This window comes from Oncorhynchus mykiss, chromosome 18 (assembly GCF_013265735.2).
Source record: "Oncorhynchus mykiss isolate Arlee chromosome 18, USDA_OmykA_1.1, whole genome shotgun sequence".
Lineage (NCBI taxonomy): Eukaryota > Metazoa > Chordata > Actinopteri > Salmoniformes > Salmonidae > Oncorhynchus > Oncorhynchus mykiss.
Window position 1 is genome coordinate 11,565,983 of NC_048582.1, and position 13,721 is coordinate 11,579,703.

Consider the following 13,721-nt stretch of genomic DNA (forward strand, 5'->3'; position numbering starts at 1 on the left):
CAGTATGACAGAGGAGAAGCTGCCTGTATCTAATTACAGAGAAGGGTTAATGTAGTCTTCTAGGGCCACATACAGTATGACAGAGGAGAAGCTGCCTGTATCTAATTACAGAGAAGGGTTAATGTAGTCTTCTAGGGCCACATACAGTATGACAGAGGAGAAGCTGCCTGTATCTAATTACAGAGAAGGGTTAATGTAGTCTTCTAGGGCCACATACAGTATGACAGAGGAGAAGCTGCCTGTATCTAATTACAGAGAAGGGTTAATGTAGTCTTCTAGGGCCACATACAGTATGACAGAGGAGAAGCTGCCTGTATCTAATTACAGAGAAGGGTTAATGTAGTCTTCTAGGGCCACATACAGTATGACAGAGGAGAAGCTGCCTGTATCTAATTACAGAGAAGGGTTAATGTAGTCTTCTAGGGCCACATACAGTATGACAGAGGAGAAGCTGCCTGTATCTAATTACAGAGAAGGTGACCAACAAATAGCCCACCAAAATGTCAGAAATTATAAGCAGAAACATATCTAAATCAGGCCCCCTGTCAAAAATCATTCTGCCGTCTTGGACTGTAGCCTACAGTGCATTTCCTATATTAGCAGGTAGGTTCGGGCCTCAGATTTTCACCTCATCACAGTCGGGCGGTTGCAGGTGAACAAACAGCTGACCCACACACACACACACACACACTCTATCATGGCATTTATGACAAGGTCAGCGTAGATGAGGCAAGGACAGGAAAGGGCAGGCCCAGGGGAGCATAGCGGGGCGAGGAGCAGTGAAAACCAGATCAAATAAAATACCAACGAAGAAGAGAATGCTCCCTCTATCCCTGGTTACATCTAAAAATGACCCCTAAATAGTGCACTACTTTTGACCAGGGCCCATAGGGCTATTATCAAAAGCAGAGCACTATGTAGGGAAAAGGGTGCCATTTGAGATGTAGCCTAGCAACTGATTTATCTGATAAGAGTTCTGGGTAATTAATTAGAAACTCAATTATCCAAACCTTACTTCAGCAGTCTCAATTCATTAGCAGATAAAGCCTCTCTCGCCCTGCTAGCGTTTCTGACAGAGAGAGAGAGGGTGGATGGATGGAAAAGATAGGATGTGGAAAAGAAACACATTCGTTCTTTCCTTTCCTGAACGAGTTAAAAGAAGCCCCTGGGGTCAAAGATAATTTTTCTTTTGTCTAATCAGTCTTGTTAAAGAAGCTCTTTAGAGAGACTTCTTTCTCAACAGGATGGGTAGAAACAGACAACGAATCCAAGACTGATACTACCATCAGTGAGGGAATCAGGTCTAGCATACAGAAACAGACAACGAATCCAAGACTGATACTACCATCAGTGAGGGAATCAGGTCTAGCATACAGAAACAGACAACGAATCCAAGACTGATACTACCATCAGTGAGGGAATCAGGTCTAGCATACAGAAACAGACAACGAATCCAAGACTGATACTACCATCAGTGAGGGAATCAGGTCTAGCATACAGAAACAGACAACGAATCCAAGACTGATACTACCATCAGTGAGGGAATCAGGTCTAGCATACAGAAACAGACAACGAATCCAAGACTGATACTACCATCAGTGAGGGAATCAGGTCTAGCATACAGAAACAGACAACGAATCCAAGACTGATACTACCATCAGTGAGGGAATCAGGTCTAGCATACAGAAACAGACAACGAATCCAAGACTGATACTACCATCAGTGAGGGAATCAGGTCTAGCATACAGAAACAGACAACGAATCCAAGACTGATACTACCATCAGTGAGGGAATCAGGTCTAGCATACAGAAACAGACAACGAATCCAAGACTGATACTACCATCAGTGAGGGAATCAGGTCTAGCATACAGAAACAGACAACGAATCCAAGACTGATACTACCATCAGTGAGGGAATCAGGTCTAGCATACAGAAACAGACACACATACACAAACAAAATGCACCATAAACCAACAAAGTCACCATTGGGACACTTGAGTCCCAGTGTGTTCAGACAGAACAACTCTGTATCAATCAGAAAGTCTACTGCTCAGTAGAGAATACTGTAACCGGATCAGAACCATCACACAATCTAAAAGCCACCACGCTTCTCTGATTGATGCCGGTGTGCTTCTCATTTCATTATTTCTCCAAAACTAAAAAGAACAACCCCCTCCACCCACCAACCCCCTCAAATCTCATTTCCAGGGGTTAGTGTGCATGACAAAAATGTCATCATGGCCAAAATAGCTCCGAGCGGTCGTCACGGCGACAACCTTTTCCCTGGGAAATGATATTTTCCCAACCCAGCGGAAGGCGGATCGCGTCGCCACTCGTTACAGGGCCTTGATAGCAGGTCTTTAATATTCACCGTCTTAATTAGGAGACGCCGTTAATTTCATTAAATTCTTTGGCTGCTAAATGAAGCAGATTATGAGACATCTTTTATTGCCAAGCGTGAAATTACAGCCTGCCCGCTGCCAATGGCAGGGCGAAACTAATGAATTACAGGGTAAATAACAGCCGAATTAACCATCCAATTTAACTCCTTACTAAGAGGAACCAGGCCTCAGAGGGGAGGAGGCAGAGGGGGAGACTGTCAAAACCACCCAGCCCTGTGCTCATCTAATGTTACACCACTCTCTACAACTATAGGCAATTACTACCATGATACTAATCAGCTCCTCACAAAGGGAGCCAACCCCAACCACACGCGTCAATGCTTTTGGACTCATTTGAAACATGAACCAAAAAAATCTGAACTCAAACCTGTGAGAAGTTGTAATGGGGAAGAAAGTATTTAGGGCCAAATAAAAGAGGAATATGCATTTAGACATGTATGCTAACACGTAGATGGGACGGACAAATGACTATTGAATGTCAAGATGACATGAGTTGGGCTACGAAGCTGTGGAAAGACCACCTTTCACTATTAGGATGAACCAAGAACCACATATTAACCTTCTCTACCACCTATTGCTGCTCCATGCCCCTCTGTCTAGACCAACAGCCCCGGTGTCTAGGCCAACAGCCCCGGTGTCTAGGCCAACAGCCCCGGTGTCTAGGCCAACAGCCCCGGTGTCTAAGTCAACAGCCCCGGTGTCTAGGCCAACAGCCCCGGTGTCTAGGCCAACAGCCCCGGTGTCTAGGCCAACAGCCCCGGTGTCTAGGCCAACAGCCCCGGTGTCTAGGCCAACAGCCCCGGTGTCTAGGCCAACCGCCCCGGTGTCTAGGCCAACAGCCCCGGTGTCTAGGCCAACAGCCCCGGTGTCTAGGCCAACAGCCCCGGTGTCTAAGTCAACAGCCCCGGTGTCTAAGTCAACAGTAAATTCATTTGAAAGAGATGTGTTGGCGAAGCGAGTGTCTCTATCTCTTCGGTAATTACGGGCTAATTAGGAGCGTGGAGCAGATGTCCGCAGAGACGCCACCGTAAACAACGTCTGTAAACAAAGCTGCCGATGTCCGCTCGCCTTTTAAAGAAGCCCTCAGCCCCTAACAGAAGACGCTTAGAATGGCCATGTTGCATCCTGGGTAAAATACCCGGTAATAGCAGCAGTCACAGACCCCATCATGACCCTGCTACATTCATAGTTTTTGTTACATTTGAGTAATTTTATCAGACACTCTTATCCAGAGCGACTTAGACATTTTTATACTTTCCCCCTGTACTGCTCCCTTGTGGGAATTGAACCCACAACCTTGGCATTGCAAGAGCCATGCTCTACCAACTGAGCCACACGGGACCTAGAACAGAAAACATCATTCTAAAAGTTCCAAACAGCAATAAAGCTGTAGACAAACATCCCACGAGGTACTGAAGTCACAAGTCTCGCAGAAGAGCGTCTGCACAGTTAAATACCACAGTGGAGGCCATGTTTTGAGGACCCACGACAGCCTGACACGTGTAGCTAGGTGACACGTCTGACCCTGTCACACCCACACTCAGCGCAGAGTGTGTGTGTGTATGCATGTGTGTGTGAGAAAAGCTGGACCTCTGGGGCTTTGGGTTGTCTAATTGCTGCAGAGTGGGAGTCCACCCCATCCTCTTTATAAAAGTCCAGTGTGCTGAAAACTCCTAGCTTGGCCAGTCTAGCAGTGTGTTAAGTTTTAATGAGCACCATCTAACTAATGAAGGCATCTTCTTCCTTCCACAGCCTTTATCGTGTGCACACACACACACACCACACACAAACTCTAGTCACCTTGAGGGGGAGTCAGAACAACAGCCCATCCTAATGAGATCTGGGCTAACAGAAAATAAACTACACTGGGGAGTCAGTAGTCCTGGGAGAGAGCTCCAAGAACACACACACCAACGCAATTCATGCAATCACGTATTTGTTTCGAGAACGACGATCATCCGCCGATTTTCCCCTTACAGCCGAGCGCACTTGCCTCTCCTGCTAGTCGGCGCCACTCATTGCTAGTTAGCCTGTCCTTGAGGATCCTCTATGCTGCTGGGTAGCTACCCACTCATTACTAGTTAGCCTGTCCTTGAGGATCCTCTATGCTGCTGGGTAGCTACCCACTCATTGCTAGTTAGCCTGTCCTTGAGGAACCTCTATGCTGCTGGGTAGCTACCCACTCATTGCTACTTAGCCTGTCCTTGAGGATCCTCTATGCTGCTGGGTAGCTACCCACTCATTGCTAGTTAGCCTGTCCTTGAGGAACCTCTATGCTGCTGGGTAGCTACCCACTCATTGCTAGTTAGCCTGTCCTTGAGGATCCTCTATGCTGCTGGGTAGCTACCCACTCATGCTGCATTTACCACACTTTAACAATGCCACACAGAATGTAAACATTTTGAAAGTGTTCATTCATTTGCTGTTAGGCAAAACAATGTCCATACAGTCTGCAGCATAAACAAAACCTCAGAGGTTGCTAGGTAACTTAATCAACGATATTAAGCAGAGAGCTACCTTTGCTAGTTATGAAGCTAACGTCAGTTCACTAACGTTACCCTGAAACTTTCTTTGTGATAGCGGGTTTGTAAACCATAACGCAAAAAAAAATGCTAATTTCACCAACAATTTTGTTAACTCTTTGAGTTAGCTAGCTACATGACTTGTCTTGTCTTTCCCTTCCCGAGACAAACTGTCACAACTGTCACATCCAAACTGTCACATGTTACAATTGCCTGGCTACGTGTTTTTATTGGATTATTATGAACAAAACAGACAAACAGAAATATATAAACAAGAGTACATAAACCTAACAGACAGGGGGATTACATATCGAGATTCATTTTCAATTTTTCAAAACGTTTTATGGTATTTATTTTTTGTTTTTACACTTACTGATCATTTCAAAATAATATTTTGTTCTCCGCCCATTTTATGGATAAAGAATCTGCTATGAAAGATGAACAAATGAACAATGAAAGTTAAATCAGGGTCCATATCATTTGGATCAAAATAAAAGAGAACATCAGAGTCTCTCAGATGAACATTAATAGTCGTTTCTTTTCAAATAAAATTGTCTAATTTACTCTAAAATCTTCTGACATAAGAACAGTCCCAAAATAAATGGTCAAGAGTCTCTTGGTCACAACCACAAAATACACGTGTTATCGATATCTATTTTAAACCTGTGTTTAATAAAGGTCTTTACAGGGTGGACTCTATGAATGAGTGTGTATGATACTTCTTACACCTTATTAGATAGTTGAAGTCAGAAGTTTACATACACCTCAGCCAAATACATTTAAACTCTGTTTTTCACAATTCCTAACAATTAATCCTAGTAAAAATTCCCAGTTTTAGGTCAGGTTGAATCACCACTTTATTTTAAGAATGTGAAATGCCAGAATAATAGTAGAGAGAATTATTTATTTCAGCTTTTATTTCTTTCATCACATTCCCAGTGGGTCACAAGTTTACATACACTCAATTAGTATTTGGTAGCAATGCCTTTAAATTATTTAACTTGGGTCAAACGTTTCAGGTAGCCTTCCACAAGCTTCCCACAATAAATTGGGTGAATGTTGGCCCATTCTTCCTGACAGAGCTGGTGAAACTGAGACAGGTTTGGAGGCCTCCTTGCTCGCACACGCTTTTTCAGTTCTGCCCAGACATGTTCTATAGGACTGAGGTCAGGGCTTTGTGATGGCCTCTCCAATACCTTGACTTTGTTGTCCTTCAGCCATTTTGCCACAACTTTGGAAGTATGCTTGGGGTCATTGTCCATTTGGAAGACCTAGCTTTAACTTCCTGACTGATGTCTTAAGATGTTGATTCAATATATCCACATACTTTTCAATTCCTCATGATGCCATCTATTTTGGGATATTCTCCGGTCTATCCTGCAGCAAAGCACCCCCACAACATGATGCAGACATCCCCGTGTTTCACATCTGGGATGGTGTTCTTCGGCTTGAAAGCCTCCCCCATTTCCTCCAAACATAACAATGGTCATTATGGCCAAACAGTTCTATTTTTGTTTCATCAGACCAGAGGACATTTGTACAAAAAGTACGATCTTTGTCCCACTGTAGTCTGGCTTTTTTTATGGTGGTTTTGGAGCAGTGGCTTCTTCTTTGCTGACCGGCCTTTCAGGTTATGTCAATAAAGGAGTCGTTTTACTGTGGATATAGATATGTTTGTACCCGTTTCCTCCAGCATCTTCACAAGGTCCTTTGTTGTTCTTCTGGGATTGATTTGCACTTTTCACAACAAAGTACGTTCATCTCTAGGAGACAGAACGCGTCTCCTTCCTGAGCGGTGTGACAGCTGCGTGGTCCCATGGTGTTTATACTTGCGTACTATTGTTTGTACAGATGAACGTGGTACCTTCAGGCGTTTGGAAATTGCTCCCAAGGATGAACCAGACTTGTGGAGGTCTACAATTTTGATTCTGAAGTATTGGCTGATTTCGTGTGATTTTCCCATGATGTCAAGCAAAGAGGCACTGAGTTTGAAGGTAGGCCTTGAAATGCATCCACAGGTACACCTCCAATTGACTCAAATGATGTCAATTAGCCTATCAGAAGCTTCTAAAGCCATGACATAATTTTCTGGAATTTTCCAAGCGGTTTAATTATTAAAGACACAGTCAACTTAATGTATGTAAACTTCTGACCCACTGGAATTGTGATACAGTGAATTATAAGTGAAATAATCTGTCTGTAAACAATTGTTGGAACAATTACTTGTGTCATGTGCAAAGTAGATGTCCTAACCGACTTGCCAAAACTATAGTTTGTTAACAAGTAATTTGTGGAGTGGTTGTTAAACAAGTTTTAATGACTTCATCCTAAGTGTATATAAACTTCAGACTCCTACTGTATATTATATTTGCCAGACAACAACTAAACTTTGTTCCAGTTCACTTGTCCAAGGGCTGCATTCCAGGACATTTTAGCAGAGGGAACAGTAACATCTTGACATTGTTTTCTTATATACATGTTAATACATTTATAGTTTAAAATGTAAATTCCTTCTAGTTGTATTGAGGCAACAAAACCCGAAACAGCGTTGAGGGACTGTTATATTATCCTAAAAGAAGAATAGTACCTACTGCCTGGCTACATGACAAGCAAGTGGTGTCTTTTCTCTTAAAGGAGATTTTGATCAAATAAAGCAATAGGCTACTTCTATGAAAATGTTATTTATCAGGAGGCCTAACATGGTCCCAAATGAAAGGGAAACAGATTGTCACCTGTAGCCCCAAACACCATTGGAATCAGCCAACACGAGCTCAACGCAGGCATACACTCCTATTGAATATGAATCCACCTGTATTATGAGTAGACCTAAGCCATCTTATTGTACCCAGTTTATCAAGAGACTGACCATTCAAATACACCATTACCACCTTTATGTTGTTGGGTAGTTAAATTGATCAAGTCAAATTGACTGTATGGTTGTATAATTGATTTGTTATTGCACACATGGTTGTCTCTGGGAACATTTCTCATCAAAATGCTCCAATGTCATCAGATTGATTATCGGCCTAAAATAATCAGCCATCGGTGTCCTTGACCCCCCAAAATTGGTATCGGCTCTTAAAAACCCATATCTGTCGTTCTCTACTGTTTACCCTAATTATCTTCCATATGTCAAGTCAAATGATCTCACACAAGTCACCCATATTTATAGCAAAGGGCCCTTTACCTGTAGTTTCTGAACATGTTACGATCTGATGCCAAAAACCCACAGTGTTGCTGTTGACACCACTGATTCATAATAACATTCATCCTCATCCTCCTCATCATCATCGCGTGTTTAATTGACCACCGATTATTACTGCACCTTTAAGGAGCCGCCGCGCGACTCTGCCAACCTAACAGAAGCAGACATCTGCCAAAGTGATTCAACTAAAGACTGTCCCCTTCCTCCCCTCTTCAACACACAGACAAGGAAGGACAACCAAAACGAGCCAGTCAGGGAACACGTCCTCTCAGTGAATGAGTTGTGTTGTTAGCTCTCTGAGGGAGAGCTGGCATGTAAGGAGTCCTAGCAGACTGTGGAGCAGGTCTGAACGTGTTCAACAAGGTGAGGTGGTGTGTGGAGGGAGGAGTCAGACTCAGCAGCACTCATTAAAATGGAGTGTAAATGGAGTGCTAATGGGGAGGCAGGTAGCTAAGCTGCTGCCATCTCCACACACAGTCTAATTAGGGAACAGGTCTGCCTGCAGCCAACACAGAGGCAGGAGGGGAGATGGAGAGACACATACAGAGATACACATTCTCCAAGAGGAAAGACCACGGGGAATGATCAAATCAATTAACATCCAGCTCCAAACAGGGAAGCAGCAGTGGCCTGATGCCTCGGAGCGCTACCGGCTACGTGTTACTCTCCAACCTCGGTCTGTCTGGGGCTGGCAGCTGTCAGGTGGGCTGAGGGTGTGTGGTGGTGCCGGGCCTGGCTCACCATGTCTCATGTTGGGGAAACAATGGGCGACTCAACAGAGGACACAGCCGAACCCATACGATGATAGAGGGTTCTTTAAGACTGTTGGTCTACGTCATCTTTCTAAAACACTCATCCACACACACACACACACACACACACACACACACACACACACACACACACCTCCCATCTGCCACCAGTGACATGTGTATGTGGCCCTCTTCATTTGTACATCATTATCAGCCATTGCCTTGACAGGAGTTATGCAAATTGAGTGGCTAGACCCAGGAGGATTCTACTTCTGCCAGACAGACAGAGACGACGTGTGAGTGAGAGAGAGGCTCTTCTACAGGGACAGGAGAACATACATACATATCTGGCACTGTGTCGCAGCTCATCCAATCCATCTTCATCACATGAGAAATGTTTGACAAGTAGTTCAACATTGATCCTTATAGAAAGCACAACATCGTCATTGTCGTTTCCACGGAGATAAGCTCTCTCTCACTCACACACTCACACACACACACACAGCTGTGTTCTGTTCTGCTGCTCAAAAACCATAATGAGTATGTGCCTGGGCTCTCTCCTCTGAGTCACCTCCAGTTCCACGTCCTCCCCCGTTTACCGCCACACCGCAGACTAAAACCACTGCTAACCATAGATAGGATGCATAGGTCAATTACATGAAGCTCTGCTCCTATACTGTCTACATTTAGACAGGACTGAATGGCAGACTGGGTTATGTGACTAATAGACCATCCTGATTGACGAGAGGCTCCCATCAGTGTTCAGAGAGGAGCAACACTATCAGAGGCTATGATGTCCATGCTAACTGGACAGCTGGGGAATAACACAGGACTCCGTTGCTACTTCAAAGTGATATTTCCTTCCTGTGGGGAGTATGGGGATACATGTAAACATCTCGCAAGTAAACATCATGTCGTCCCTGATTGAGGGGACAAGACAATTTACTCTGCTCTCTGCTGTGCTGCCCCAGCGGGGGCCTCCTTGCGCAGCAGCACCACAGAGACACGGTCTCCCTCGACGAGCTGCGCGACACGGCCCCGGCACTAACAACTACCGCGGCGCTGCTAACAAATGCAGCGCATCGTTGAAAGGAGGCCCCTAATCAGAGATGCAATTTGTTCATTAGTGGATTACAAACGAGGCCTCCGTGCTGATATGAGAGGCCGTGATTAGCACACGCTAATTGGCTGAGTTCCTTATACTCCAGTTGAAGCTGCTCACAGGAGATGCCCCCCCCTCCGTGGTTCGCTCCATGCTTGTTTGCGACAAATTAAGGCCAACTCAAACAATCTCTCCACAATTACAGTGTGGGGAGGGGGGGGGGGGGGGGGGGCTCTTGAGCACTCTGGTTTGATACCCCTCCCCTTCCTCTCCACCTCCCTACCTACCCCCCCACCCCCCTGCCGATGCCCCAATCAAAGCGCTCGGCTACACAGCCACACAGGAAAAGGCAGGGCTTTGAAAAGCACGTAGAGGAAGAGGGAAGTGGAGGACCATATGCCAGCCGGCAGACTGTACTTCATTAACCATCCTCAGCCTCTTCTCCCTCTCACCATCTCTCCCCTCTTTCTTTTTGGACAAGGAGAGAGGGATGGGGGCAGTGGGGGGGGACAGAGGGGAGAGTGAAAGAAAGTGAGAGTGAAATCCCGTCCCGCTCCTTATACTAATGATCTCATTTCAATACCCAGGAGGACTCCCAACTCTAATTGATGTCAAGTGTGTGCTTTCGCTGTTAATCAAGGAGAAGGCATCAAACGGAGAGAGCCTGGCTGTGTCTGGGCTTCACGCTCTGATCACAGGCAGCCCTCGTTCTCCGGGAAATCAGCAATACGGCGCAGCCGGACCCTAATTATCCCCGTAGCAGCCGGCTGGCCAGGCGAGGGCCAGATCTGATCATACCTGCTTAATTGGAATAGCACGGCCGCTTCCAATGCTGTCCGCTCGGCCCTCCAGTCCTTTCTTGTCCCTGTCTGGCTCGCTGGCCTTCCGAGACTGTGGAGAAGGAGATAGGAGAACAAGTAGGGGTTACAGAGGCCCTCAGTTAGGCCCTCTAAAGTGTCTGAACGAGGAGCCTGAACTAAGGTCTGTTACAGACCTCTTCTAGTCTCCACATAACAGGCCTCGTCTAATGGCTGCTAGAGGTGACTGGGGTTATTATTGTGTCTATGAGTCAACTTGACCCAGTTGTTGACCTCTCTCTAAGTTGCTAAGGAACTGGGAAGTGGACATGATGCATGTGTCTGTACATTCTAGAAGGTGGTCACATACAACCTTCCCTGTGGCCCGTAGATTCTCACTAAGCCATCTACCATTTAAAAGTCCTTTAGATCATTTTGTATGTATTTAACATCCATCGTTTAATTATCTAATAATACATAGTCAACAGTGAAGAAGTAGATGTCCTGTGTGTGAGTGTGTGAGTATGTGTGAGTGTGTGTGTGTGTTTGTGTATCTGGGCTCACAGTGAAGAAGTAGATGTCCTGTGTGTGTGTGTGTGTGTGTGTGTGTGTGTGTGTGTGTGTGTGTGTGTGTGTGTGTATCTGGGCTCACAGTGAATAAGTAGATGTCCTGTGTGTGTGTGTGTGTGTCTGGGCTCCCAGTGAAGAAGAAGATGTCCTGTGTGTGTGTGTGTGTGTGTGTGTGTGTGTATTTGGGCTCACAGTAAAGAGGTTGGAGCGGCGTTTGGACTGCTTGCGGACGGGCGTGGGGGTGTTGGTGGTCTGGGGGACGTCGATGCGTAGCTCCTTCTGACTGGTGCTGGGGGTGGAGGGGACTGACGAGGAGTAGTCACTCAGGCTGCCGCCATTACTGGTCTGCTACAGAGACACACACACTTCTATGTACTGTATTGGTAACACTAACTTAGTTCAGAAAGAATGAGTGTATTATGGATGAGAATAAACAGAGAGAAAGAGACAGAACAATATAAAAAAGTGTGATAGTGAGAAAGAGAGAAAGTTGAACATACAGCTGGTACAGCTGGTATGTTCGCTCCTTCATAATAACATACACTACACTAGTATACAGCTGGTACAGCATCCCTCCATAATAACAGACACTACACTAGTATACAGCATCCCCCCTTCATAATAACAGACACTACACTAGTATACAGCATCCCCCTTCATAATAACAGACACTACACTAGAATACAGCATCCCTCCTTCATAATAACAGACACTACACTAGTATACAGCATCCCCCCTTCATAATAACAGACACTACACTAGTATACTGCTGGTACAGCATCCCTCCTTCATAATAACAGACACTACACTAGTATACAGCATCCCCCATTCATAATAACAGACACTACACTAGTATACAGCATTCTGCATCAGGAAAGTACTGTTACTTTGTGAAAACAACACTGATTCTCAGGGGATGAGCTGGGCTACGGAGACAAGCTGAATGATGCTGGCTTAATGACAAATCGATGGGGGACTGAGCGCTGTGGATCGAAAACACTACAGTGTGGTAAACGGTGTGTGTGTGTGTGTGTGGATCGAAGACACGACAGGTTGGTAAACGGTGTGTGTGTGTGTGTGTGTGGATCGAAGACACAACAGGGTGGTAAACGGTGTGTGTGTGTGTGGATCGAAGACACGACAGAGTGGTAAACGGTGTGTGTGTATGAGGATCGAAGACACGACAGAGTGGTAAACGGTGTGTGTGTGTGTGGATCGAAGACACGACAGGGTGGTAAACGGTGTGTGTGTGTGTGTGTGGGTCGAAGACACAACAGAGTCGAAGACACGACAGGGTGATAGACGGTGTGTGTGTGTGTGTGCATGGTAAAAGAGAGATGCTGCTGCTGCTGGGAGAAGCATCTTACAGCACACCGCTGACAGAGGAAGAGGGAGGAAGAACAAATATGGACAAGGGAATGTAGTCAAGAACCTCAATGTGGCCATTTTGTTTGTGTGTCAGTAAATTGTGTCTGTCGGTAAATGTATTTGTGTGTGTGTGTGTGTGTGTGTGTGTGTGTGTGTGTGTCTGTGTGTACCTACCTGGCTGATGTGAACTGCTGCTGCCACCTGTGCAGAACACACAGAGGAGTGGCTAGGGGAGTTGGGGAGGGACTTGCACGGACCAATGGACAGCTGCTGCTTCTTCCTGGTCGCCACGATCTTCTGGGCCACTGCAACAACACAACACAGCCATCATTCAGAGGGTCTCTTCTCCCAACGGAGACACATAGCGGGATAGACAACCTAATAGAAAAAAGAGAGAGAATAAAAGAAAGAGAAATGGAGAGAGAAGAGAGAGAGAGCTAGACCAACTAATCGAAGGAAGAGATGGATACAAGAGAGAACGAGAGTGAGAAATGGAGAGAGAAGAAAGAGAGAGAACACTAGCTAATGGTTCAGACCAGAACAGTCCATTATTCCTCATAATGCTGACGCAGGCAGCTCCAGCAGCCCTGTCTGTGAATCTCCTATCTATCTGGTCCACAGCAGAGCCCCTGTCCGCCTTCCACACACACCCCTTACCTGCTAACAGCTCCAGTGATTATTTCACAATTATTATACAGGAGAGAAAGAGGAGAGAGAGCGGGCTATCAGTGTTATTGAAAAGGGCAATGCCAATCAATGGGTGCTCAGCTGCCTCCTATCGATCCCCAGGCCCAGCGCTCTGGCCCAATCAGGGAGGGATATTCAAACGTTCCGTCATCTCCGTGGTGATTGAGGCCATTGATCCGGCCCACCGGAGGGTAGGGGGAGGGGCCTCGTAGGAGTTCAGCTGTTCAAATATACATCTCTCAGACGGAGGGGAATGCTCCTTTTACAAACTCTAACAACTAGAAAATGCAACTTCATAGACTTCTATTCTCCAAG

At 45.6% G+C, this 13,721-nt stretch overlaps 1 protein-coding gene and 1 non-coding gene across 9 annotated transcripts in view; both read right to left on the reverse strand.

The window, feature by feature from the left end:
• Window positions 1-13,721, reverse strand: part of LOC110528752 (arf-GAP with GTPase, ANK repeat and PH domain-containing protein 1) — a 282,636-nt gene that overhangs the window by 102,511 nt on the left and 166,404 nt on the right. For 6 of the 8 annotated variants that reach the window (XR_005037373.1, XM_036951835.1, XM_036951834.1 and 3 more), the window contains 3 exons: window positions 12,894-13,024; window positions 11,544-11,699; window positions 10,783-10,875 (listed from right to left, as the gene is read on the reverse strand). Coding sequence is in view for 7 of the 8 variants with exons in the window: in XM_036951835.1 (XP_036807730.1) it covers window positions 10,783-10,875; window positions 11,544-11,699; window positions 12,894-13,024 (380 nt within the window). In the remaining variant the exon portion in view is untranslated. The remainder of the gene's footprint in view (window positions 1-10,782; window positions 10,876-11,543; window positions 11,700-12,893; window positions 13,025-13,721) is intronic. The other 2 variants (XM_036951836.1, XM_036951831.1) reach the window with 1 other exon arrangement.
• On the reverse strand, window positions 3,673-3,744 carry trnaa-ugc. Its single transcript has one exon. It is a non-coding gene; the product is annotated as a tRNA-Ala (tRNA).